Source organism: Carya illinoinensis, chromosome 10 (genome assembly GCF_018687715.1).
Source record: "Carya illinoinensis cultivar Pawnee chromosome 10, C.illinoinensisPawnee_v1, whole genome shotgun sequence".
Lineage (NCBI taxonomy): Eukaryota > Viridiplantae > Streptophyta > Magnoliopsida > Fagales > Juglandaceae > Carya > Carya illinoinensis.
Window position 1 is genome coordinate 16968128 of NC_056761.1, and position 24016 is coordinate 16992143.

The 24016-nt window shown below is 35.8% G+C and overlaps 2 protein-coding genes across 5 annotated transcripts; both read right to left on the minus strand.

The window, feature by feature from the left end:
- Positions 1-426: 426 nt before the first annotated feature.
- On the minus strand, positions 427-14004 carry LOC122279622 (exocyst complex component EXO70A1-like). Of its 4 annotated transcripts, XM_043090356.1 has the most exons (14): positions 13179-14004; positions 10925-11930; positions 10667-10739; positions 10518-10576; positions 6040-6135; positions 5002-5207; positions 4046-4285; positions 3391-3529; positions 3104-3316; positions 2288-2493; positions 1585-1782; positions 1397-1496; positions 815-1068; positions 427-708 (listed from the first exon to the last, which is right to left on the minus strand). In XM_043090356.1, the coding sequence occupies exons 4-14, from the start codon at positions 10533-10535 to the stop codon at positions 591-593; spliced, it is 1788 nt and encodes a 595-aa protein (XP_042946290.1). In that variant the 5' UTR covers positions 10536-10576; positions 10667-10739; positions 10925-11930; positions 13179-14004; the 3' UTR covers positions 427-590. The 4 variants fall into 4 exon arrangements, with proteins under 4 accessions (XP_042946290.1, XP_042946291.1, XP_042946288.1 ...); XM_043090357.1 differs by lacking the exon at positions 6040-6135; XM_043090354.1 differs by lacking the exons at positions 10518-10576; positions 10667-10739; positions 10925-11930; positions 13179-14004 and adding exons at positions 6474-6670; positions 6996-7679.
- Positions 14005-15700: 1696 nt separating this feature from the next.
- LOC122279635 (vacuolar-sorting receptor 6-like) lies at positions 15701-22951 on the minus strand. Its single transcript, XM_043090386.1, has 13 exons — positions 22432-22951; positions 20264-20956; positions 20098-20186; positions 19843-19912; positions 19058-19141; positions 18879-18955; positions 18629-18710; positions 18233-18315; positions 17997-18060; positions 17743-17871; positions 16304-16407; positions 16086-16203; positions 15701-15994 (listed from the first exon to the last, which is right to left on the minus strand). The coding sequence occupies exons 1-12, from the start codon at positions 22865-22867 to the stop codon at positions 16087-16089; spliced, it is 2028 nt and encodes a 675-aa protein (XP_042946320.1). The 5' UTR covers positions 22868-22951; the 3' UTR covers positions 15701-15994; position 16086.
- Between the last annotated feature and the right edge of the window lie 1065 nt (positions 22952-24016).

A 24016-nucleotide genomic window follows, 5' to 3' on the forward strand; every position in this document is an offset into this window, starting at 1 on the left:
TGAACAATCTTTAACACGAAAGTTGACTGGTCTACGAATCATAACAATAAATATTATACAATTCATATAATTTAAATTACAGAAAATATTTAGAACAGATAATTGTTGAATATATAAACATGATTATGGTAATTTATAAGGGATGTTCATCTCCTCTCTCTTCTCCTTGTGATCAAATATCTATCTAAATATAACCTCTAGCCAGTCAAACTTCTGAACTTCCATAGAGTCCATAATGTCAGTTTATAAATATTACTATAATTGTAGCAAGGGGTGACTTCACTAATAATTGAGATGTCTTACAATTTTTTGCTCTTGATAGAGCTTAAAAAGATTTTTTTTTTTTTAATAAAAATACGATATTTCAATTTTATTAATAACTCTAATTTATAGTAGAGGAATAACTTATACAAAGAGAGCATGACATTACACAATAAATAAATAAATAAATAAATAAAGAATAACAGACGTTAAAAGGGACTTGAATATGCCCTTATTATTACATCTTGTCACGGAACAAAGAATATCATTAGCTATTTATTATATGGTCTAATTATTTTGTAATCGAAAATAGATGTTATATCAGTTGTTCATCGCTTTTGTTCATTCCAGGTCTTACTCTCAAAAAATTCCCCCAGCATGCGTTCAAGATCTTCTGGAGTGAACCTTATGTACTTCTGAGGGTTCTTTCCATTCTCTATCATAGGCCTATAACAAAAAAAGCACATTTTTTTATTTTTAATAAACCAAAACATAAAAAATTAGGCAAGCCTTCTAAAAAATAGGAGGAAATTAGAAAGTACGAGGAACATGCCCGTAACGTCTAAGGAAAGATCTAAAAGCAGGCAAGAGGACTTCAGCAACAGCCAGCCTCAGAGACTCTCGCAACTCACTATCGGGAACTGTCCATTGAGATTGCCTTTGATGTAGCTCTTCAAATTGGGTATTGAAGGTCTTGAACCTGTCCTTCACCACTGCTCTGGAAAGACCAATGCCACCAACATCACCTCCAACCAGGCCACCCCCACCTGATGGACTAGATCCCTGAACGGTGAGACATTGCAGAATCTGAGGATCAAAAAACAGCAGCATAGCAGCTGAGTGAGATCTTCGACTAACTTCCCTTATCAAATTATCAAGTATAATCTTCGAAAAACATTTCTAGCACCTGTGAGCGGTGAAGTACAGTTACAGTTACATAAAGTATTGCTCACTTATCATGTCCTTGGCATAACCAAAACTATAGAATGCTCGAACAGCCAAAATAAAATAAAGATGTAAATGGGGAAGTTCCGTAAACATCTAGCATAACCATTAATGTCTCCAGGTCCAGCTTCAAGAGTTGTGGAAAAGCAAACAGATTCTGATACAAGAAGTTTGATTAAAGAAGCAAAACCTTTGCCCAAGAAACCCTCTTATACTGATTTGCATGCTGCTGAACAATCCTCCGCTGTATCTGCACCCAGTCATCCCCCAACAAGTCTTTTGCCTCTGACCTGCGAATATTCTTTTCAGAATTGTGCATACTTAGCATGCAGGAATGATCATTTCCAAATAATAGAGCAAGCTAAATATATAACTAACCTCCGAACCGATCTCACTATGTAGTGAATGTTGTTCATAAGAAACAATTGTGTCAATGCAGGATCTTTGTACTGCTTGGATTTCCCATCCAGGTTATTCTGGAGAGCCTGCATAATCCTTGTAGTTAGAGAAGCCAACTGAGCTTCAGGATCAGCATCATTGAATTCCTGAAAAAGCTGCTTCAATGTGGATTGGTAGCTGTGCACAAAAATACCCAACAGTCATGCATTTCGTTTGACTACAGTTTCTCACAACATTGACCAAAGACAACCGCAAAAGAACCAAGAAGCTGGAAAAGAGGCTGATGGAACAAAACTGATCTCCATAGAACATACAAGAAACGATTTGAAGAGTTACCAAAGTGAAACTGTAAAGAAACAAGCCAATTAAAAAACCAAAAGAAATCTAATAGAAACAGTATGGGTAAAACAAGGAGGTAGGAAACTTGTCTCGGATACAGTCACCACCACTACAACAAAAAATTAGAGATGAATACCTGTACTGCTTTACATGATGACTTATACTAAACCATTAATGCAAAAGATTGTACCAAGTGCTATGAGTGTCCGCCAACTACAATAACTTAAGACAGCATAAGAAATCCATCAATAAGAAGAATCGGTTCTCAATAAAGCATTCCTTCTGGGGGGAAGCCTTTCGAAACCAGTAGCAGGAAGTGGAAAGAAGAGGAATTAAAACTCACTCAAAAAGAAATTTCACGTAATTTATCACATAGCTGGTTAAAGGGTGGACAGTTCCATCAAGTACAGCAGTTTTTGTTGCATCTTTTTCAACCGCTTCTTCAAAATCAACAAAGGTCTCCAGGGCAGTCTGAGCTAGCCGCTTTGCCAAACTCAGTGCAGATTCCCGTGTTTCAATGCAATGATTACTTCCGAAAAGTGTTCCAATCTGCTCCACCCCACGTCCAACACACACACACAGACGTAATAAAAAGTAAGTATGTCAGTTTTACTCAAGTCAGAAAAAAGACCAATCTGCATATGTTTATTTTGTAATATCATTAGCCTCTTAACATAGCTTTTCATTTCGACAAGTGAGCCAAAACCTTATAAAAAAGTGCTCAGGTTGTGTATGTGCGCACATCTATGTACTTGACCATGAATTCATGAAAGAAAAGAAGAATTTTGAGGAAGAATCATTTTGAGTTCTAGTTGCCAACACCTATTTTCATTTAGATTTTTTGTCATCTCCACAAGGGTCCTCCTGATCCTCTTCTATATTCAAGTTTTTAAAAATCAAACCATATTGTTCACCACTAGCCTGGCAAAAATTTGGATTAAATCGTGCAAGCTCTTACTAGGATTAAAGCAAAACAATGTTTGACCCGAAGCGAGAAGATGTTGGTGAAGAAAGACAACTATAAGACTTATGTTACAATCTTAAATTATGAGGGAAACCTTTTTACGTATGCAAATCAATACTTGAACTAAATAAATTTCACATGCTAAAATATAACAGGATTTAGTTTCCTGTCAGTGATCTGTATAGAAAAATTTACCTCTGGCTGGACTTCTCTCATTATCTCATACATGTCCAAAAGAACAAACAACTTTTCAGGCGACCTCTTGCTTTTGGCAATGGCCTCCCCAAAACTGAGAAGCACAGACACACTATTCACAGTGACATCAGCAAAACTCTGATCCCTGAGAGAATCCATGCCATCGAATATTTGATCGCAGACTTTCTTTTCCCCAGTGAAGAGCAGTTTAACCTGTTTCATGCATTCTTATATAGTTGGAAAAACAACAGTACCAATTCAGCCACAAGTAAGTCCTTACTCCTTACAGCAATCCTCATGTAGTGGATCCAGTTCCCAATCTTTGCCTCCAAAGCCTCCCACTGCATTTTCTGCACATCATCTTTTGTAAGTCTCTCCACTCCTAGTTTCCTGAGACTCTGTTCCAAAACAGGAGCACGAGTATCCCTGGTTTTTGGAAACAAAATATGATTGTCATCAATTAAACCAGATTATAAAAAAATAATAATAATAAAGACAGAAAAGGAAGGGTAGCATGTGAAAAAAAAAACACAGAACACATATCACCCCTAATATAAAAGAAAAAGCTGCCCCTATTTCTTTTTTAAGTAGGGATTCAAAAGGAAATATGTATCATACATCTGAAGATAGGCATAGCAACTTAAGTCCTGCAAAAATTATTTGCCTCTACCATTCCATAGGTATTGCATTGGCACACCCTTTGGAAGCATCCACTACTTAACATGAGAAATGCAGAGAATTTTGAAAATCAGGCACAAGGCTTGACAATGGAACATAACCAACTTAAATGTGATGGCAATTCTGCTAACCATGATTGTAGAATGTTTATGAAGTGAATGATCTCCAGAGTGAAGATGGAAAAGCGAATAAACAGAAGTGTTGAGCAAGGGCACAGCCTCAGATTATGCAGAAAATATTGAACAAATAAATATATTCAATCACCTGTAAGTTCTAAATAGCTGTTGTTGATTCCCAGCTTGAACCATTTGTTGGGCTAGATCATGCAGAAGTGGCAAAACCCTCGGTGGAATAAGAGTTGGAGTTTTGTAAACAGCAGTTTCTAAGCATTTTTGGTGCTCAGCGTGAGACTTGCTGCTGGCATCACCTTGGTGTCCAGATTCTGATGATGGCCGCAGAGAGTTTGGAAGACAATCGAAAAGACGATCAGGTTCCACAGGCTTGCTGCATCATGCACAGGAAACAAAAGGGGAAACAAGGTGTACTCTTGTTGTCTTTATTGATGTAAAGGTAACCAAAGATGCCCAATAAAAAGTATAAGTCAACAATATTAAAGTTGTCCATTAATGACTCCTTCCTGCAGTAGATGAAAAACTTATAAATGGCATATATCCAAATGAACACTTCCTAAAGGGTTTACAAACGTAATCTCATATTTAGAAAAAACAATGAACTAAAATTTAACTTTAATAAGAAACGTTGAATGGATAGATACTCTCATTTTGTAAAGTTTCAGCAATATTGAAGGAGTATTATTGAGTCTCAAGAAGCACTAAGAGTCGTTTTGTGCAGAACAGTAAACGTGGTTTTCTTTGGTGTTACAAACTTGCCTCTTTCATAACGAAAAAGATTATAAACAAGATAACAGAACAAAACAACATTTTGCAGGTTAATTTCCATTCACTTCATCCTTTACCAGTTCAAGCATAACATTTCACCACCAGTTATCCCCCCAACACTACAAAGAAACAAGGAATAAAGGGTAAACAATGTAACTACTAACTAGTAGAGTTTCTAACATGATTAGAACAACATTAGCTGGGAATTGAAAAACAGGGAGGTTCTGAGAAATGTGAATTACGTATAAAAAAAATAGAAATAATTAGTCTGCTTCTTAAGATAAAATTAATACAGTAGTAGAGATCAAAGCAAAAATAAACCTGTAATTTGTTAACAGCTGTCTGAACTCGTCTTCAAGTTTTGAAATGGCTTTTGCAAGCAAGGTATTTGTTTGGTTAAGGATGCCACCACTACTTTTAAAACTTTTGTTGCTGCTGAAAAACCGAACAATGCTTCTCAGCTGATTAATTGCTTCTAGGTAGCTTTCAAGGTCCTCATGTGGTCCTCTGAGTATCTTAGCCTCTGCCTACATATTTATAATGAACTTAAAAACAGCATTGTCAATCAGAACTACATATTAAAAAGTATGACATGATATGGTAATTAATCAGCATCAAAAGAACTTAAAATCAGCCTCTGGCCCTCTGCCTATATGACACATCGAACTTAAAATCAGCATTATGAATCAGAACTCATGTTAGGAACACTGCATGGTAATATTGTTTTGTTTCATCAAATGCTAGAAAAGAAAAAAACTTATATTCTAAAAGAAGAGAAAAACGATGATCTTATACCAGTCAAGATAATTACATCCCCAATTCAAAGCGGCCATCAATTAATATTAACTGCCAAAATTTGTCTTTTTTTTCCCTTTCTAAAGAATAACCATGGATCCTACGAACTTAACACAATTGAACATTAGCTCAACAGCATACTGCATTAACACTAAAGAGGAGAAAACGGACGATATACGCTTTAACTAAAAAGAGGATTGCCCATATATTTGATAACAACCAGTAACTAAAAAGAGTACTCTTTTTATTTTCTTTTCTTTTTTCTATTATTCTGAGTTATCTTAAGGAGGCTCCCCTCTTCCAATACTGTGGCTCCAAGTTGCGACCTAAGCTTTTGTCTTCCAGAGTGCTTCCTTTCTCACTTCTGTATTTTTATTTACCCTACTTAAATATACTTGTACTTCCTGTAAAACATTCCTCAGCACTACGTTCCAAAAATCATATAAATAAGACCGAAGACGCCCCTAGAGAAAATGACTGACTTGCTATTGTCGTCAAACACTCAAATTGTTCATTTCCACCAAGTACAATTATCACTAACTCAAAACAATAGAAGTGACCAACCTTGCGCGTGAGGTCGAATTTCCCCAGTATAACCTCTGCAGCCTTCAATGTCTTATCGATATTTTCGTGAGCCCTTCTTATCGAATGCGTTCGTATCTGCCACAGCCATTAAAAGAAATTTCGAAAACAAATAAATGAGCAAAAACAGAATTTGAGCTTTAATTTTTTATTTTTTATTTTTAAATCATCGGGTAGATCTCATTACATTTGGTCCATTGTGTGTGTTGAGAGAGAGAGAGAGAGAGAGTGTGTGTGTGTGTGAACGTAAGAACCATTTCTTTTAAGTGCAGCGAATCTCTTCATCGATTTCAATCTTGTAAAAAAACGTCTCAAACGTAAAATTTCCAGGCATTTATGTCATTTTCTGTTAGTGTGTAATGGAATTTCTCTCTTTTTTTCCTCGGCTGCCAAACAGGAAAGAGGGAGAAGTGTACTTGAGTAGGACGCATTGCGGTTTCGAGGGCGGAGAGGCGGTGATCGAAGGAGCCGAGAATGGAAACCATGTTGTCCGTGATGGTCTCGCTCTTCTGCAGCGACTCTCTAATGGACGCTGCTCTTTCGCTCAGGACCTCCATTGCCTTTTGAACCCCCATTTTTCTTTTCTCACCGGATTTTCCCTCACTTTCTTTCACTTTGTTTGGTCAGGGAGAAAATCATGTACAGCATTAAACGAAAATGCGAAAACGTTAAAAGTAAAAAAAAGTGTATAATCAGTTTCCGTTGCTTAGGGGGATTCTCGTCGAAGTACAGAGGACGGATGCTTTGCCTTAATCTATGGCTTGCCATATGTGACATAACTGACCCCTAATTCTAGGAGATTCTTTTGTATATACTTTCCATTTATTTGTCCTCCAATTGATATGTAATTATTTCATGCAATTTGAATTCAAAGATCACGACATCATACATGCAGCAATGAAACTCAGCCTCACTCCCCAGTTCCTCGGCTCGGATACATTCCTCACACTCCACGACATCTTTTCCACCAACCCGGCCATCTGCGTCCACATTGCCATTGATCTCTTCATCCCCCAGACACAACCCGCTCAGACCCATATTGACTAAACACCTCTCTCTCTCTCTCCATACGCAACTCCCTTGCGGCCTGCTTCTCGAACCAGCTTCCGGTTATGGAAATCTTCAGGAGAGCCTTCGACCGGTGCTTCACGGCGAGGTATACTGTTAACGGGCGCGGAGGGATTCCAATCATGCAGCTCGCGATCGTTTGAAAGCACTCTCCAAACTCGATAAGATGTCGGGAAAGCACTGCGAAATCAGACCTTCTGGTTATGGGGATCCTCTAGTAATTGTTGTTGTCCTAGCTTTTGTGAAAATGTCTGTTAATTCCATATTGTTTTTAGAGTTTTCCTACGTATTAATATTGATTCATTCATATTTAAAATTTAAATCAACACTATTTTTAATCAAATTAACTTTTTAACTAATCATATTCGATTAGTGAACATATTAATTCGTAGTTATACTTGCAACTAGATTTTTACTTATTTTTAAAATGTAATATCATGATCAATCCAGCTTTGGAGCTTCTCTCTCACTATATGATAGTCAATATCAATGTATTTTATTCTCTTATGAAAGATAGGCTTAGAACAACATTAGCTAAGAATTGAAAAACAAGGAGGAATTACGTATAAAAAAAAAATAGTAATAATTAGTTTGCATTAAGCATTTTGCTTGTCTTTCTACACGAAAAATGATCTAATAGTGAATGCAAGAAGATAGGGACTCTATCACGAATTAAAATTTAAAAAAATTAAATTATTTATTATATTTTAAATAAAAATTTGAAAAAATTGTAATGATAAAATAAAATGAGATGAGATCACTTTCCAATCCAAACGAGGCCGTCAAGCTTTTTTATAATTTTTTAATTTTCTAGAAGAAAAGAATTTCTAATTTCCCTTTGGCGAAACAAAATGCTTAGCTTTTTCAAGAACAGTGTGAGAAACTCAAGATGAGCTTTGTGCTTCCATTATTATTCATACATATAATTTTTTTTTTTTTAAGGTAAATGATAGTATTAATATAAATAGGCAAAATCTAAGTATACAAGATATAATACAAGAGATAAGACCTATCTAATTTACTAAAGAAAATAAAAGAAAATCGTGTACATTTTGGCCATTAAAGTCTATAGCAATGACCCAAAGAAAATAAAATAGTGAAAAAAAGAGAGCGAAACTCCTCTAGTGTCTCCTCCTTATCTTTGAAGGTCATTTCATTGCGTTCTTGTCAAATATACTACATAATGTAGATAAGAATTATCTTCCACATAACTTTAATCTATGGAAGTCCCCCCGGCATCCCCCAACTGGACAAAACTTCAACTATCATAGCAGGCATCACCTAATTTAACCCGATTCTGTTGAACATTTCACATTATAAGACTCTAGCTGTCTCACAATATAACAAGAGATGGTCTACTGACTTGCCGGCTTTCTTACACATACAATACCATTCTATAATAATTATCCAACGTTTTCGAAAATTATCGGTAGTCAGAATCTTACTCAGAGCTACCATCCAGATGAAAAAAAAGTAATTTGGGAGGCACCTTATCCCTTCACAATTTTTCAAGGGAAGTAAGAGTTTGGTATGGCTTTAAGGATCTTATAGAATGAGCAAACCAAGAATTATCCTTACCCGCAGGTGTCCACCATAACTTATCTTCAAACAGGGCATTCAGCTCAAAGTTTTGAATACTGTTTCGATGACCATTTCGGTTAAGGCACGTGAACGAAATATTTTAGTACCGGTATGTTTCGATGTACCGTTTCGAAATTAATTATTTATTATATATAAATATTTATATGTATATATAAATTAACAACTAATAATATATATATAAATAAATATATATATATATATATGTAAGTGTGTATCATGCATATGGGTATATATAGAAGAATTGAATATTTATAAAATGAATATATGTTGAAAAAAATCATAAACTTGAATTAAGACACAAAAATAAAGAAACAAAATAAAAGAATAGATAAATTATTAAAAATAATGATATTTAAAACAATAGAAAATGATGAGACATATATAAAGTTATAAAAAAAATTAAAATTATATAAATATATTTATATTTTAGATATTTTAGAATTAATTAAATACAGTTTAGATTTAAAATTCACAAAAATTTCATCGAAGTATAAGAAAATTACAAAAACAGCCTGAAATAGAATGGGGGCAGAAACGCTCAATTTAGCCAAAATGGCTAGAATTTAACCAGAATGAGACCAAAATTTGAAGAGAAATGAAATGGGGTGGTAGAGTGTACCAGACACTACATCAAAACAGCAAATTCCGACCAAAATGGTCGGAACGAAACGGAACGGAATTCAAAACCTTGATTTAGCTTTATAGAGTATAGTAGGCTGAAGAAAGCCTCAAAACTGTTAACTTCTCAATTTTGGGCTGCTCTACTAAAGGTGTTGTTCCAATGAATTTGGTCCCCTAAACGAACCAAGAGATCTGCCACCGAAACTTCTGGCTCACATGCCACTCAAAACACAGCTGGAAATGCATCATTCAATGCCTCCTCCCCACATCAGATGTCCCTTTAGAAATTTATACAAGTTCCTTCCCCCACCAAGAGTCTAGTATGATTAGCAAACACTCCCCACCCCCTGAGGCTCATTCTCCTCTCTAGTACACCAACCCTCCCACAATTTACCATGCCTTCAGTCAACTACTAATTTCTATAGTGCTTCTAGTTTCATATTATATCTACAAAACCATTTTTCAAGAAGTGCCCGGTTAAATGTTCTTAAATTCTATAATTAGATCTATTATTTATCTTCATATAAAAGTAATGCTATAATTAGGAAGGATCGGGTCCCTGTCACTTCGGCCTCTTCTCTATAGATACATTAATAGTTTCCCTCTTATGCAAAAACTCTTTTAATTGGTATTAAAATTTTCATATTAAATAAATAACTCTTACATAAATTCACGTTAAAACTCATTGTTGGATGGTTTTAAACCTCTCTCAATCTCAAAAACTAACTCAAAAGGTGAAGTTTTCCCTCACACTTATAAACTGACCACCAACCCTTTCTACAGACAACTCTTACAAACTACCTCTCACACATCGGGCCTTGGATTAGAGGTAGCGACAATTTGTTTCTACCACAAACTGTTGGGCTTAAGACTGTTGGTAAACCTGGACTCTAATACTAATATTGGGTAGTCTTAGGCTTCTCTCAATCTCAAAAGCAAATTTAAGAAGTGAGACTTTCCCTCACACAACCCCAACACTCATGATACAAACCAAGAGGCAGACTTTCAAGAATAAATGAAGAATATATTGCCCAAAACAACCCATGCAATAAAGGGGCCTCTGCAATAAAGGGGTTGGAGGCTATAATAAGAGTTATTTCTACTCAAACATATCCAAAGACAACAAACAAAAACTTCAAGAGAGTAAGAACTATGGATGGAAAGCGTACGAGAACTTTTGCGCGCATACCGCCATATTCCTCTCACGTCCCGATTCATTAAGTGGAATCTGTACAGTTTATGGAATCTCTCAAATCCCTATTGGAAAACTTCGACTTTGACTAACAACGAAAAGCATTTGTTGAAGAGCTCCTCATACCAATTCTCATAGCTTGACATCTTCAATAGTCTTGTGGAAATATGAAGACTTCAGAAGCTCAAAGGTTGAGGTCCTGAGGACGATGACTCACAACAAAATCAGAGAAGTGGTGATTAATAGTTGAAGACCAACCACTTTACTATATAAACTCCCTTATCAATAAATATACAAATATGAAATTTCAAGAAATTTCTGCACGGTATAACTTAGTTACAAACTAAATTTCAAAAACTGAAAACGAATTGTCATGAACAGTACCAGCCAGCATAGGATTTTAAACAATTCTTGTTGGTTCTTTCAGAAGAGAAATTGAGTTCCGGCACTTGTCACCAGTAATCTGCACAGGAACAAGTTCCATTCCTAAAACGATGGAACCTCCTCACACCTCTAACAATGATCTCCCCGTCTACTATCTTTGAGATGAACTTAGTGGCAACACGGCAATCATTACAAACTCTAAGTTTCTTGACAACTCTAATAGTAGTTCCAGGACGGGTGTTAAGAATACCAAAAACTATTGCCAGTTTCTCACTGTGTCCACATAGTAAAGTTTCTTTCTCCTCTTCATCAACGTTGTGAAGAGCACAAGGCACATACCCCTCCTTTCTCATCCTCTCTGACAGGGTTTCAAGAAATCCATGGAGCTGCTCACTTTGTGGGTGTGATACATCCCCAGCCACAAACCTCGTTACCAAACTCGAACCAACTACACCCAGGTCCTTTTCTTACTCCCATTTCCTGCATCATTTTACGGATGTCCATTGCCTTTTCCCAGTGTGCGGCAGAAGATTAGATATTTGACAATGGAACATCTGGTTTTTTGGTAGGGCTCAACCACTACTATATTGAAAACAAAAATCCAGCTATATTATTTTATTGTATTGCTCTCAAATCCTTTCAACATACCAATTTAGCCAAGTCTTGGAATAATGGATTCCTAAAGTGTTAATGTGAACAGATGTATTGTCAAAAAATGGCAGAATATAAAATCACACGAAACCTTTTCCTAGCACAAGGATCCCAAAAATTCGAATTCTCATTCTGTCAAAGCTTGCAATCCAAAGTCGGAGAAGGGCCCTTCTCAAGAAGTGACCTCATTCACAGAAGCTATATATTTCATATTTGAGATGAAGTGATACCACTTTGAGAGAACTCAGAGTAGTCGCCAGTTGAAATAGCAAACACAGAAAGATTTCACACATGATACTGCCTCCAAGTTGAACTCCTGAAGCCTTGAGCTGCTATACCAGTAGAAGCAAACTAACTGCAATATATTGGAAAGAATATTTCCCATGTCATCACGTGGGGAGACATTCATATCAACATAATTCTATTACTTAATACTTCATTGAAATCAAGTTATAGCAAAGAAATTAAGCTAATGTTATCAATAGGACCTAGTTAAGAGATAAACAATACAGTAGAAACAAATGTGTATTTTATCTATGAAGTCATCAAGCACCCCAACCTGTTAATGTAGTGTAAGAAATCATTGAAAGCCACATGTTAATAAAACGGTTTAAAGAAACATATTTTCATTCGTTTCAAGAAGTTTACACCTTGAAAGCCGGTAGCAAAGAAGGAAGAAAACTGTTTTTTGAATAGAAGTACTACAGAAAAAGAAACCAAGCGTCAATGAAAGCCGGATCAACATCGCTGATATGAGTTGCTAGTAGAAAATTGCCGACTGTTTGATTCTATTATTTTGATTCATTGAGATTATTTCGAGATTAAACCGGATGTTCAGATTTTAATCAGATGATAATACTAATGGAGATGAAGTATAGGAATAAGAAACAATTTTAAAGTCAAATTCACATGATCACACTGTCACTTGTACTCGATACCTTTCAATTGTAAAACCACCCAAAGGAAGGAACTGAGCCACCAGTTTTTGAAACCAGAAAAATAGAGTACGTTTGGATAGACCAAAGAAAGCCTATGGCTTTGCAATAAAGAAGGGTGCTAACCAACGTCAATCCGAAGAAATAAATACCAAAGGCAGCAAGAACAAAAGAAATGCTCCAAGCAAACAGGAAAGAAGAGTACAAGTTGTTGGGCTTCTTAGTGTGGGGCTTGGTTCTGTTTGTACAGGTCCGGTTGACGACACAACCCGACAAAGATCCGTTTGTGATTTTTTGGTGGATTTTCGGGTTATGGAGAGGAGGCCTGTGTCTTATTCGAATGATTCCACATTTTGTTTTTCTTTTTTCTCATTGTTCCTGGTTTGTTCAAGCATCAAACACCAGTAGTTTCATTTTACACGACATTATTAAAACATAGTTTAAGTAATTTTCTTTCTTCTCAAACGGAAGAGTGCAAAAGAACATCCAATAATTAATTATTAGTGCAAATCATCACGATTGCGAAGTCCATTATCCATAACTAAAGGAGAAGTTTTTCCTAAACTGACAATCAAAGAAAATTTAAATTTCAACGTACTAACAACTGTATTAATGTATATTCATCAAAAAAAAAAAAAAAACTGTATTAATGTAACTCAATAGCTTACCTGCCCTAGTCTGTCCATATGGAAATCATGTGATCCAGCACTTTACCGACATTCTTCATAGCCTCATCGCCACCAGTCTCTATAATCGAACCCAAAGCCTCGTTCAACTCCAATGCTTCCTTAATTCTTGCCTCTCTCAATAAACCCCGATAAACCCAGTTCCCCAAACCCCTTTCCGGAACCAAATTCACACCCACCATTGCCCTCAAAACCTTCAAGGCCTCAAGGATCATCCCGTTCCTACAAAACCCATTAACCAGAATCCCACAAACCTTCTCATCAAGCACACACGGAGAGCCCGGCCTCACCATCCAGTTGAACACTTTCAAGGCCTCCTTAGGCTTATGCTTCCTGAAATATGAAGCAATGAGCAAGGCATTGATGGGTGTGAGGTAAGGATGTGCCACAGGGCTGTGCTTGAGGCGGGTGAGGAGAGACATGGGTAGGGCCATGTCCGGCTCGGAAGTGAGGGAATCAACGAGAATGGAAAGAGAGAGAGATTTTGGAGGTGGGTTTGTGAGGAGGGCAGTGGTGGTGAGGTGGATTGCTGTGGGGAGGTGGTTTGAGAGACACAGGCGTGGAAGGAGGAGGTTGATCTTCGTGAGCTCCTCTCGGGTTAAAGTTGCGGTGGAAGAAGCAGCTTCACTAGAAGAAGTAGCAGCAATAGTAGAAAGTGGTGCAACGAAAGGTTGGAAGACATGGGAGATGATGGATTTTGAGGGAAAGGAGAGAGGTTGAAGCTGTTTCAGTGGGAGAGATTTCATTTTTGATTCAGGATGCTTGGGTGTTTCCTTTCCTGCTCAAGTATGTTCTAGGTCTCTCTCTGTTCTTCTCTGTTCTTTTAATAATTTCTTTTTACATTAAGAAATTATTTTTTAATAATCTTGTAATATTTTTAAAAACCATAAAAATATATATATATAAAAAATAAAATAAAATAAAATAAAAAAAAAAAAAAAAAAGACTCGATAGTCTAGCACTTAGGAGTGAAAATAATCAGTGAACCAGTAAATCAAATCGAACTGATGGGTTAGGTATAGTATCTAATTCGGTCGATCCAATACCAATTCTATTTTTTTCATAAACAATCAAAATTGATGATATTTCAGTTTTTCTTTTTCTAGCCTTGAAGAGGTTCATATAAATATATATATATATATATATATATATATATATATATATATATATATATATATTTCAAATTTTTTATATTGTATAAATATTTATACATGATTTTTTATATTATATATAAAATAATTTTATAATATATGATAAATTACTATTTTTTTTTTTTATACATTTGGGAGAAAAGAGTTTCAAATTTAAGACCTCCATTTTGGTTAGGAGTTTTGTCAATTAAGCAACAGAAGTTTGACTTATGGTAAATTACTAATTAATATAATATTAAAATTTAAAATTTTATATAAATAACTTTGTATTATCATTATAGTGATATATTGACATACTAGATTTTGTATTTCAATTATTTTATGAGATTTATTTTGAATTTATTTAATAACTAAAATAGATATGTCATATGGTAAATAAAAAAATGTTTATTTGTAATATCGGAAACAAATTGGGAGTAGATTCATGATGGGCAACATTTCAACCTTTTGACGAAGAAGATTTTTATGATATTTTGTAAAATTGATGGGATACATTAAAACTATTATGTTCGACTTGAAAAAGCTTTTTAGGGAATTTTTTGTTAGATTTGAAAATTCGAGAACCCATTAAAAATATGTTTGGTAAGAAAATTTTTGTAAGAATGTCCTCTTTTTATTTATTTATTTTCTTTTTTTGTGATGGTTGTTTTGGTTTTGTTTGTTATAAAAATGTTTTGATAACTAAGATTCGTTTAAATACTTTTTGGGAGTATTTTATTTTGACTAATATCTTTTTTATAAAATTTTTATGTGCAGTCAGTTTTGCGTATGCTTTACATACTCTATTAATATAATTAGATGTATTACTTTTTCTTAATATAAAATAAATTTTTTAGCCAATCATACCAAAAGTACGCAAAATTTTAGTATCTATTATGACTATGTTTTTGTTTAGGAGCTTTCTGCTGTTCTGGTGGTTTGCCGGCTTGCTCGTGTTTTGTATGAGTTTTCCTCTCTGTTCAAATAAAATTCTCATGCATACACAAAGGAAAAATAACGACAAACAGAAGTTTGTTCAAGTCATACTTTGGTTATCTGAATTATATTTGTTGAGTTGGGTAAGAAATTGGTTGAACAAACTGTACAGCATAATGATGGCAGACAGTTCAATAAATTCAGACACATAACAGAAAACTAAAACAAAGTACAGAGATATCTCAAAGATTGTACAGAAATACATCATAGGAACTCTTCAAGAGTAATGGTATAGCGAGGTACCATTTGGACTCAGAGACCATTTTTAAGATAAACCACCATAACTAATCATAAGAAAGCTGCCAGTTCAGGGCAGGAACAAGGCGGCATGCCAGACTAGAGAATGAAATCCGTTTGTATGGACAAGGCAGCAAAATCTTATTTAACAAAGCCTAATTTTATTTGTATTTACTATAATAACAAACCCGTTTTCTCCTCAATACAACATTTGCATGACAAAAATCTTGTCTTTACTCACAGGAAAAAGTGTTCTGTACAGAACTTCTTGTATATGGGTAGCTTATTGTCATCTAAACTGATATTGTATAGGAAGAACAGGGCCTGTCCTTTGTTTACCACAGGTAAAATGGATCTGAATATTCACAGCTAGCATTGGCATGGTACTCTTGCATGGATGCTTTCACTGAAGCACTGACTCCTTCGGATCTCATTCTGCAGAGAATAATAATATGTAGAGTAAAGTTTAAGAATGTGATAGTACAGGGGAAGCGAAAGATGCTCACAAAGGTAAAGAATTAATTACCTTATACTGAGCCTCGTCGTAAAGGTTCGGCTTCATGAGTTTGTACTTGATTATTTTGGTGGTTGTCTAGTGGCATGTACTGTGACATGATAGCCATGATCTCTGAGTCCATGTAAGACTACAAAAAGGAAGAAACAATTTTTTAGCTAGTCTAATTCAGGATGCTAGTTAACAAATATGGGCACAAAGCCTTTCAAAGGAGTGTCTTTATATGGTACCCGAAGCCTGTATTTGTAGAATATATAACCGGCTATACCAGCTGCCACCACAGCTGCTATGACCACGAAGGTTAGGAACCACCCAAATCTTGATCCACTTCTTTCTGCCAATAGAAAAGCAAGAATCAGAACATGTATCTTCAGTTAATCGCTAACCACGTCTTCTTATCAATGCTAGTTGACAGACATCATTCAAGAACAGTACAAGGCAAGGCAAAACACTAATGACAAATTGAGAGTTTTGGGAAGCCATATTTTAGCTAGGATAATACTAGTTTCAGTACGATGGAGAGAACAAATCATCTAATAGGGGTTACTGGATGTAATTTCTTGATCGAGTCTCAAGAGTAGGATCAGTTCGTAAAGAAATATATAACCTATAAAACTCCCATTTGGAAAAGGCTAAGCATTTAAAAAAAAAAAAAAGAAAACTTACAGCCTAGACATACCATTAAACTCGTGTAAGAAACTTAAAATTGTATACTGAACTTTCTAACATGCTAAATGTTTTTCTATCAATTATAATATCCATATTCGCCAAATTCTATAGTTCCAATCTGAATTTGGAAAAGACATATAGCTGGTTTTTTCACATCCTACAAACTTTAATGCTTTATTCATTCCCATGTGCATAATTTTTGGGAAGATTAGACTGCACCATGAGTCTTAGTCCAGTAGAATTTTCACTTATTCCATCTCTGATATCTTTTCACATGCTAGCAGATATAGCCAATTGTTAAAAACCCAACCATTGATCCAAAAGCCTTAGGATTGTTGGATACTAATTTGGTTAAGCATTTAACCCTCAACATCATAACATTCCACCACGCTTTCGAATCTGACATCCACAGCGGCTTACTCTATCAACACTGACCCAGTAGCCCTTTCTCTTATGGTGGGTTCGCTCATCTATTAGTATTCAATGACTTAACACCATGCCCATACATAGTACCAAGGCATTTAATCCAGCCTATAGGTTGCCCCTTCTATAACTTGAACTCATGATGTGCTCCCTGCTCTGATACCAATTGTTAAAGACCCAACCATTAATCCAAAAGCCCTAAGACTGTTGGATACTAATTTGGTTAAACATTTAATCCTCAGGATCATAACATAGCCACCATCATAGGTACTCAAGATATTGTGTCTGAAGAGGTTAGCAAGTCCAGCTCCATTGGGGAGAAAGAAAAAAAAAACATGGGCCACTTTTGAAGCCATTGAGTGCCTTGGCTTAAGAAACAAACCCCACTTCAGAACCATCAAGTAAGGGACTCCACTCCTTAATCACGTGAAATATAAAGTGCATATATCAGGGAAAGAAGATATTAATATTAGATTACACTATATTCGAGTGCAGGTGGCCCCTTTTTAATTTAATTTAATTTTTATTTTAGTAGATGACAGTTATTTAGTTTTATTATTTGAGTTTTCTTCCTTACCAATACAAGCATCTTGTTCCTTTATGTACAGAAGGTCCCCTTTACACTTGCATTCATAACCACCCCAACTGTTTTTGCAGCTGCAACCATCACACTGACAAGCAAGGTGTTCCTTGCATTCGTTGATATCTGGTGCACAACCAAGAAAATAAAAGGTGATGAGTGCTAGAATATTAGATTCTAAAATACATCATAACAAAAAGAGCATATGCATAAATGGTGCCTTAAATAATCATACTGGGATGCGGGATCACCTTCGCATTTCAGACCATCCCCATGAAAACCTTGTGGGCAGTTACAGCCAGAGAGTTCAGACTCCTACTTACCATATGAAAAGAAATTTAGTAAGATGGAAGAAAAAACGAGAGTCTTGGGCTGCATTCTTATATTAAGTGCTAAGAAATGCAAAACCACTTTTACGAGTAGAGAGAACTGAAGAAGCAAGAAACAGTTGGAAAAATGCACAAGATCAGGACAGAGATCACTGAACTAAGCAAGCTGAGAAAGTTAATCCATTTTTACTTTCTGACCAGCATCCTCCATTATTTATTGAGCACCTTGCAGGTCCAAAAGCTGTCATTCAAGAAGTAAAAGTTAGATGCCATGTCATGAGAAAACTCCATCCTAATTGGAAAAAAACTTGTAACTCAAGGCAACAGCATTAACAATAGCACTCTGCCGCTAGCATATGTGTGTTTCCAACTTCCACTTTAATTTCATTAATAAAAGTGCTGAGATAATCCAAACATATACATTTTCTGATACTGTCAAACAATAGCAAAACCCCCTCCCTGTGAAAGGGAATTAGACACTCATGCTGATACTCCTAAAACTTAATGAACCAAGGTAACTTAGTAAATTGATCGACAGAGGAGGAAAAACGCACCTTCACAAGATATGTAACCATCACCTCTATATTGAACACCTTTAACCATGGGGCACTCGCACACTCTTCCTCTAAATGTGTCCTGTCCAAATTCAAGACTTCTGTAACTAGAAAGTAGCTAATTGTAGGGAAGGAGTTATATGTAGTTAACCCATGAATAGAAATTTTCATGAGAAGGATCAATTTTTTTTTTTTTTAATAACTAAAGCATCAATTAGAATGAGTGAAATCTCAAATTTTGTCTTTATACCTTGCAAGCAGTTACATTAGAGTTTACGTCCTGCCAACAACCACCATTATTTCCAGCGCATTCATTAGTCTCAATATCTGGTTAATACCAATAAGAAAAAGAAGAAGATATTAGTAAGCTTTTTGAAACATGAAAAAAGTAGTCATTGTAGAGTGAAATAATCAAATAAGCACATTAACCTCCACTTAAACAAATAGCAGGTTCAGTGGTTTCCTTAAATCCCGCACATATGGCCTTCAGCACAGCAGTTCTCTCCAATTTTCCTTCCATAGGTAAAGTGAGGTAAAAATTTTAGCATCATGATATGGTAAATACCCTATTGATAACATCGAGACTTGGGAAAGAGATCAGAAGCAAAGGACCATAACCATGTGGATGGGAAAAAGAACATAAACACAGCAGGATGTGAACCAAAAAACAGGAAAAGGCGAGCTTATGAGTATATGGGTTTTGCTACTTGCAAGTGTGGTGTATCAACATACCATTTGTTGTGGGATCCACTATAGTTTTAGAAAGGTTAAAAGTTAAAACACCTATACCTTTTCATCCTTGTGGGACCCACTTCAGTAGTGTGTTGTGTGTGTCAAACAAAGGCTTGCAAATAGATTTTTCTACAATCAGTGGTAAGTGGTGACCATTTGATGTTGCCATGTGCGGCCTAGTGTTCCATAAAGGAGAGCCAACATGAAAACCCAAAGAGATGTTTTTGAATCTGTGTCATGCCAATCTGGATATTGAAATAAAATAATGGGAAGAAAGACAAGACTCTGGCATATGACTTACAAAAGTGCTCTTATAAACCCAACTTTAAGATACCCTACATATTTTTGGCTGTGGCCATCATAAATGCAACCATGAATTGCATCAATCTACAAGGCTCAGAGTTGAGAAACAATATTATTTTTATTTTGAAATCTGAATTGGAAGAGAAGAGTGTCAGGGCACACTGTTATATGCAACAAACCTCGATACTGAATATTATTAATCACCAATGTTGGCAAGATGGTAACATCACCACGAGATCCTCGGCCGACCTAATGAGGAAAAACTGAATGGTAATTAGAAACATATGCTGCAAAAATATCAAATATATTAATCCAATTAGACCATATGAATCACTTAGGATATCTGTTCTACTTCATTAAAAATTAGACGACGTTAAGAAGGATCTATGTAGTCTTTTTATGAGGGAAAATGGAAAAGAAATAAGGAGCATGACCTGGAGTTCTTGTTCAGTTTTTAGCACTTCATTTACCACATCAGCTAAAGGATCACCAATGCATTTTCTAATGTTCTCGATGGGAAGATCTGAGTCAGTCAGATTACAGCTATTAGAAACACAATTGGAATAGAATGAACAAGAGAGCAACACCAGTGGTACTTACCAAGCGATTTCATGACATTCTCAGCACATTCTTTGCTATATTTCTTCTCCTTCATGGAACACCTAATATGGAAATCAGTAACGTAATCCCACCAAACCCACGACCGTTTGCTCTCCTTGGCAACTCTATGCACACAGAGCTGCCTCAAGTTCTCAAAGACCACATCCTTCCCTTGATATCCCACTCCAAAATCCAGCTCTGGATCCGGTGCACAATATCTTCCCTGGTTTATGCATTGGGACTTGCACTGACTGCTAAGGATGAAAGCCTGTGGGCAGTACCAAGTTATATAGTGGGGTGTGAACTGGGTGTAACCCCCCTTCTCAAGAATCTGAGCATGACCCTTGAAACTCTTCACAAAATTCATCTGCTCATCGCAGCGTATCCCACATTCATCATTACTATTTGTCCAAAACTCATACTCAACTCTTTCATCAGGGTGGGGAACAGACTCTCTCCAGTCTAGTCTTATGACAACATCCTCACCTTTTTTCAAATATTGCTTCAAGCTCTCACCAAAAGACCTCTCTATTAAAGCTGAAGGAATCCCAATCTTCTCTATGTACCCATCTGAATCGGCACTCTCCTCAGGAGAATCCATAGTAATTAGAGGCTCATCGACGCTATCAGCCACTAAAACAGCTGCAGCTCCAGCCTGCTGCCCATTCCAGACTTTCAAGGCAAAGTAGCATTCTACAATTGCAGTAGAGAGAAAAACCATATATAATTCACCCATAAGTTTTTATCAACAGAGGTCATTCAAAAATGAAAGAATCATAGTGCATTTTAAACATCATTCATATTATACTTCTAAGTATTTGGGTGTTGCAAGGCCTTCCATATCTCTAAGGGGCAGTGACTGCCTTTCCTATAAACCCAAAATCCACGATTAATATGATATTGCCATGCCTATACTCATGGGATTAAGCCTTTGAGTTAAGAGTATCATCATTTTTTCATAATCTCCCAATGTGGAATCAAATGATTGGCAGATAAATGAAAAACTAGTCTCCTTTTCTAATCATTTGATACCTCTTTGCCGGATGATGAAATGATGATGGTTAAAAGAAGACTACTAGCATTTTTCTTTGACTTTAGTGGTGCTCTACAAATTGTGTTAAGCTCCCACACAAGATACTTGCCAAGATGATAGTCCTTAACTTTCACAAACCCAAATCTTAAAAACTGGATGACAACAACGGTAGCTAAAAGAATTGAAATAGTCTAGCCACAAAGGGATTACACAAAAGCAATCTCACAAATTGGCATGGCTTAATGTGGTTTGTCAGATTATAAAGTTACTTTTATTGTAAAGTAGATCTAATAGATCAGATGAAGCCATATCAGTTTGTTGGATTGTTTTTGCGTAATTCCTTTCTGGATGTACTATGTAAAGCCATGTCAAAACAATTTATTCAATCTAAGTTCCGCTGTTATGAACAAAACAACTATAGTTTAGGATTTACTATGTTATATTGAAAAATATCTTCCCTTTGTTCAAAAGATCATTTATGTCATCGAATTTACAAAACAATAAACAAGGGAAAGGTATTGGGGATATAGTTTGACCTCCCAAAAGTTAAATCAAAACTGTAATAAAGGAATGGTATATAGGACTTTAGCACCAAGAAATGGCATATGAGTGAAAAGGACAGAATCCCGCATCTAGTTTTTGCTAACTCAATTTTCCTCATCTGGAGTGGGCTAGGCATGATCTAGAGAATGAAAACAAGAGATAATAATAAGGGAAAACAGGGAAAAGCAGAGTGAAAACACGGTATCTATGTTCAGTTCAAATCTAGAAAGCTGAAAATAACCCATCATTAATAGTGATATGATTTAAGCCAGCACTCTCATCGAATTCAAACAAACTCAATTAAAGCTATCGTCTACCCACTATGAATTGCATGAAGCAATTCAGAACACCTAACAATGGTGAAGTCAGACGAATATCCCTCAGTCCAAATGCTTCAATACAGGAATCATCAATCAAAACCTTAACAGACATGTAACATGTTAAATTAAAGAATATTATCAATAGTCCATCACAAGTCAAACTGAGAAACTTAGAGAGAGAGAGAGAGAGAGAGAGAGAGAGAGAGAGAGAGAGAGAGAGAGAGAGAAAAGGGAAAGGGAGGGGGGGTGGATTACTGCTTAGATTCGCATACCTCCTCGGTCAACAAGAAGAACGGTGGGGCGAGGGAACTTAGACTTAAAAGGCTTATCACCTTCAAAGGCCTCGCATCCATTAGAACCTTTCTCAGGATACAACACAGAACCCACCATGAAGCCTCCATAATCTGGAATTCCGAAGTTCCCTATGGCACCGTCACGCCTTGAACGCAGATTCAATGGAGATAGAACAGCAATACTACTCTTCTCCACCACAAACCTTGCACCCACTTCATGTTTCTCAATAACTGCTAACACCAAAACCAAAGCTATCAGCTTCCTGAGAAAAGGCATGCAAGTTTTTTTCTTCATGACCATCATCACAAGCGAACTCCAAGGAATCTGTATCTTTTGTGTTCTCCAAGGGGAAGATGTAGAAAGAGAGAGGGGGGCAGGGGGAACGTGTGTGCGAAGAGACTTTGCAACGGTCATACAGGTGGAGAGAGAGAGAGAGAGAGAGAGAGAGAGAGAGAAGAATAAGGTATTTACATGTATGTTGGGTATTCCATATTTTTGTTTGGACTTGGTGGAGGGGTTTACATTTCTCTATCTATCTGTGACGTAAAGGAAAGAAGTGTGTAAGGAGGGTGGTGGACGGAGTCATCCGAACTACCACTACCATTCTGCAACTACCATCAACATTGATTGCTGCAGAACACGTCGTTTTCTTTTTTCTTTCTTTTCCATACATTTGAATAATATATTTGAATACATGCATATATATATATATAGATATTTTCATTCTATGAAGGGACAGATTTTTCTGCATGAAAAATCATAGATGTCAAAGCTCTTAGGTATGACCATGAACAAGCAGCAGAACTATTTTCAGTATCACCTCCAGTATTTTTGTTTTTTTCCTCTTCTTGTTTCTACTTTCGTGTTTGATATAATTATTAAAAATATAATATAAATAATTATATCTACTCCTACCCATAAGCTTAAATTTTTAAGACAAATTAGAAGGAATTCATCTTATATTTTCGTAAAAATCATAGGAAAGTATTCTATTAAAAATGATAACAAGCTTATACCTTAATGAAAGCTCTGTTCAAGAAAGGAGGGATATATCTTGTCTTGTTCCATTGCATGTGGGAGTAAAAGTCCATTTTCTTGCATGTGGGTGAAGCCAAGTATTCTGAATGTAAATTTGTGCAAATCTTTTCTGCTTAAGTTTCAATTAGGTGATTGATTGGTTGCGAATTTGGTTGAACAAGCCATCCAAAACGACCAAAATACAAACATTTTCTACTTTTCTTCATTTTCCTTTGATTGCGCTTACAAAAATGTTGCTCTATTTTTTTTTTCTTTTCTTACCGTAGGATTTATTTTAATTTTGGAGTTTTTGTTTAAATTTAAAATATGTTAAAAATAGACGCATAAAATAGATCATATGATAATCGTTGACCATTAATCATATCTTAAAAACTATCACAAATAATAATAAATATTGTAAAAATTATAAAGGTTTTTTTTTAGCTTAAAATAGAGTAGTGCTAGCGAGCCTCCCAACTTTGACTGTCGGCTGTGCTCGCTAGCATAAATTTGCCTTCTTATTTTTTTTATATTTTTTAACATTTT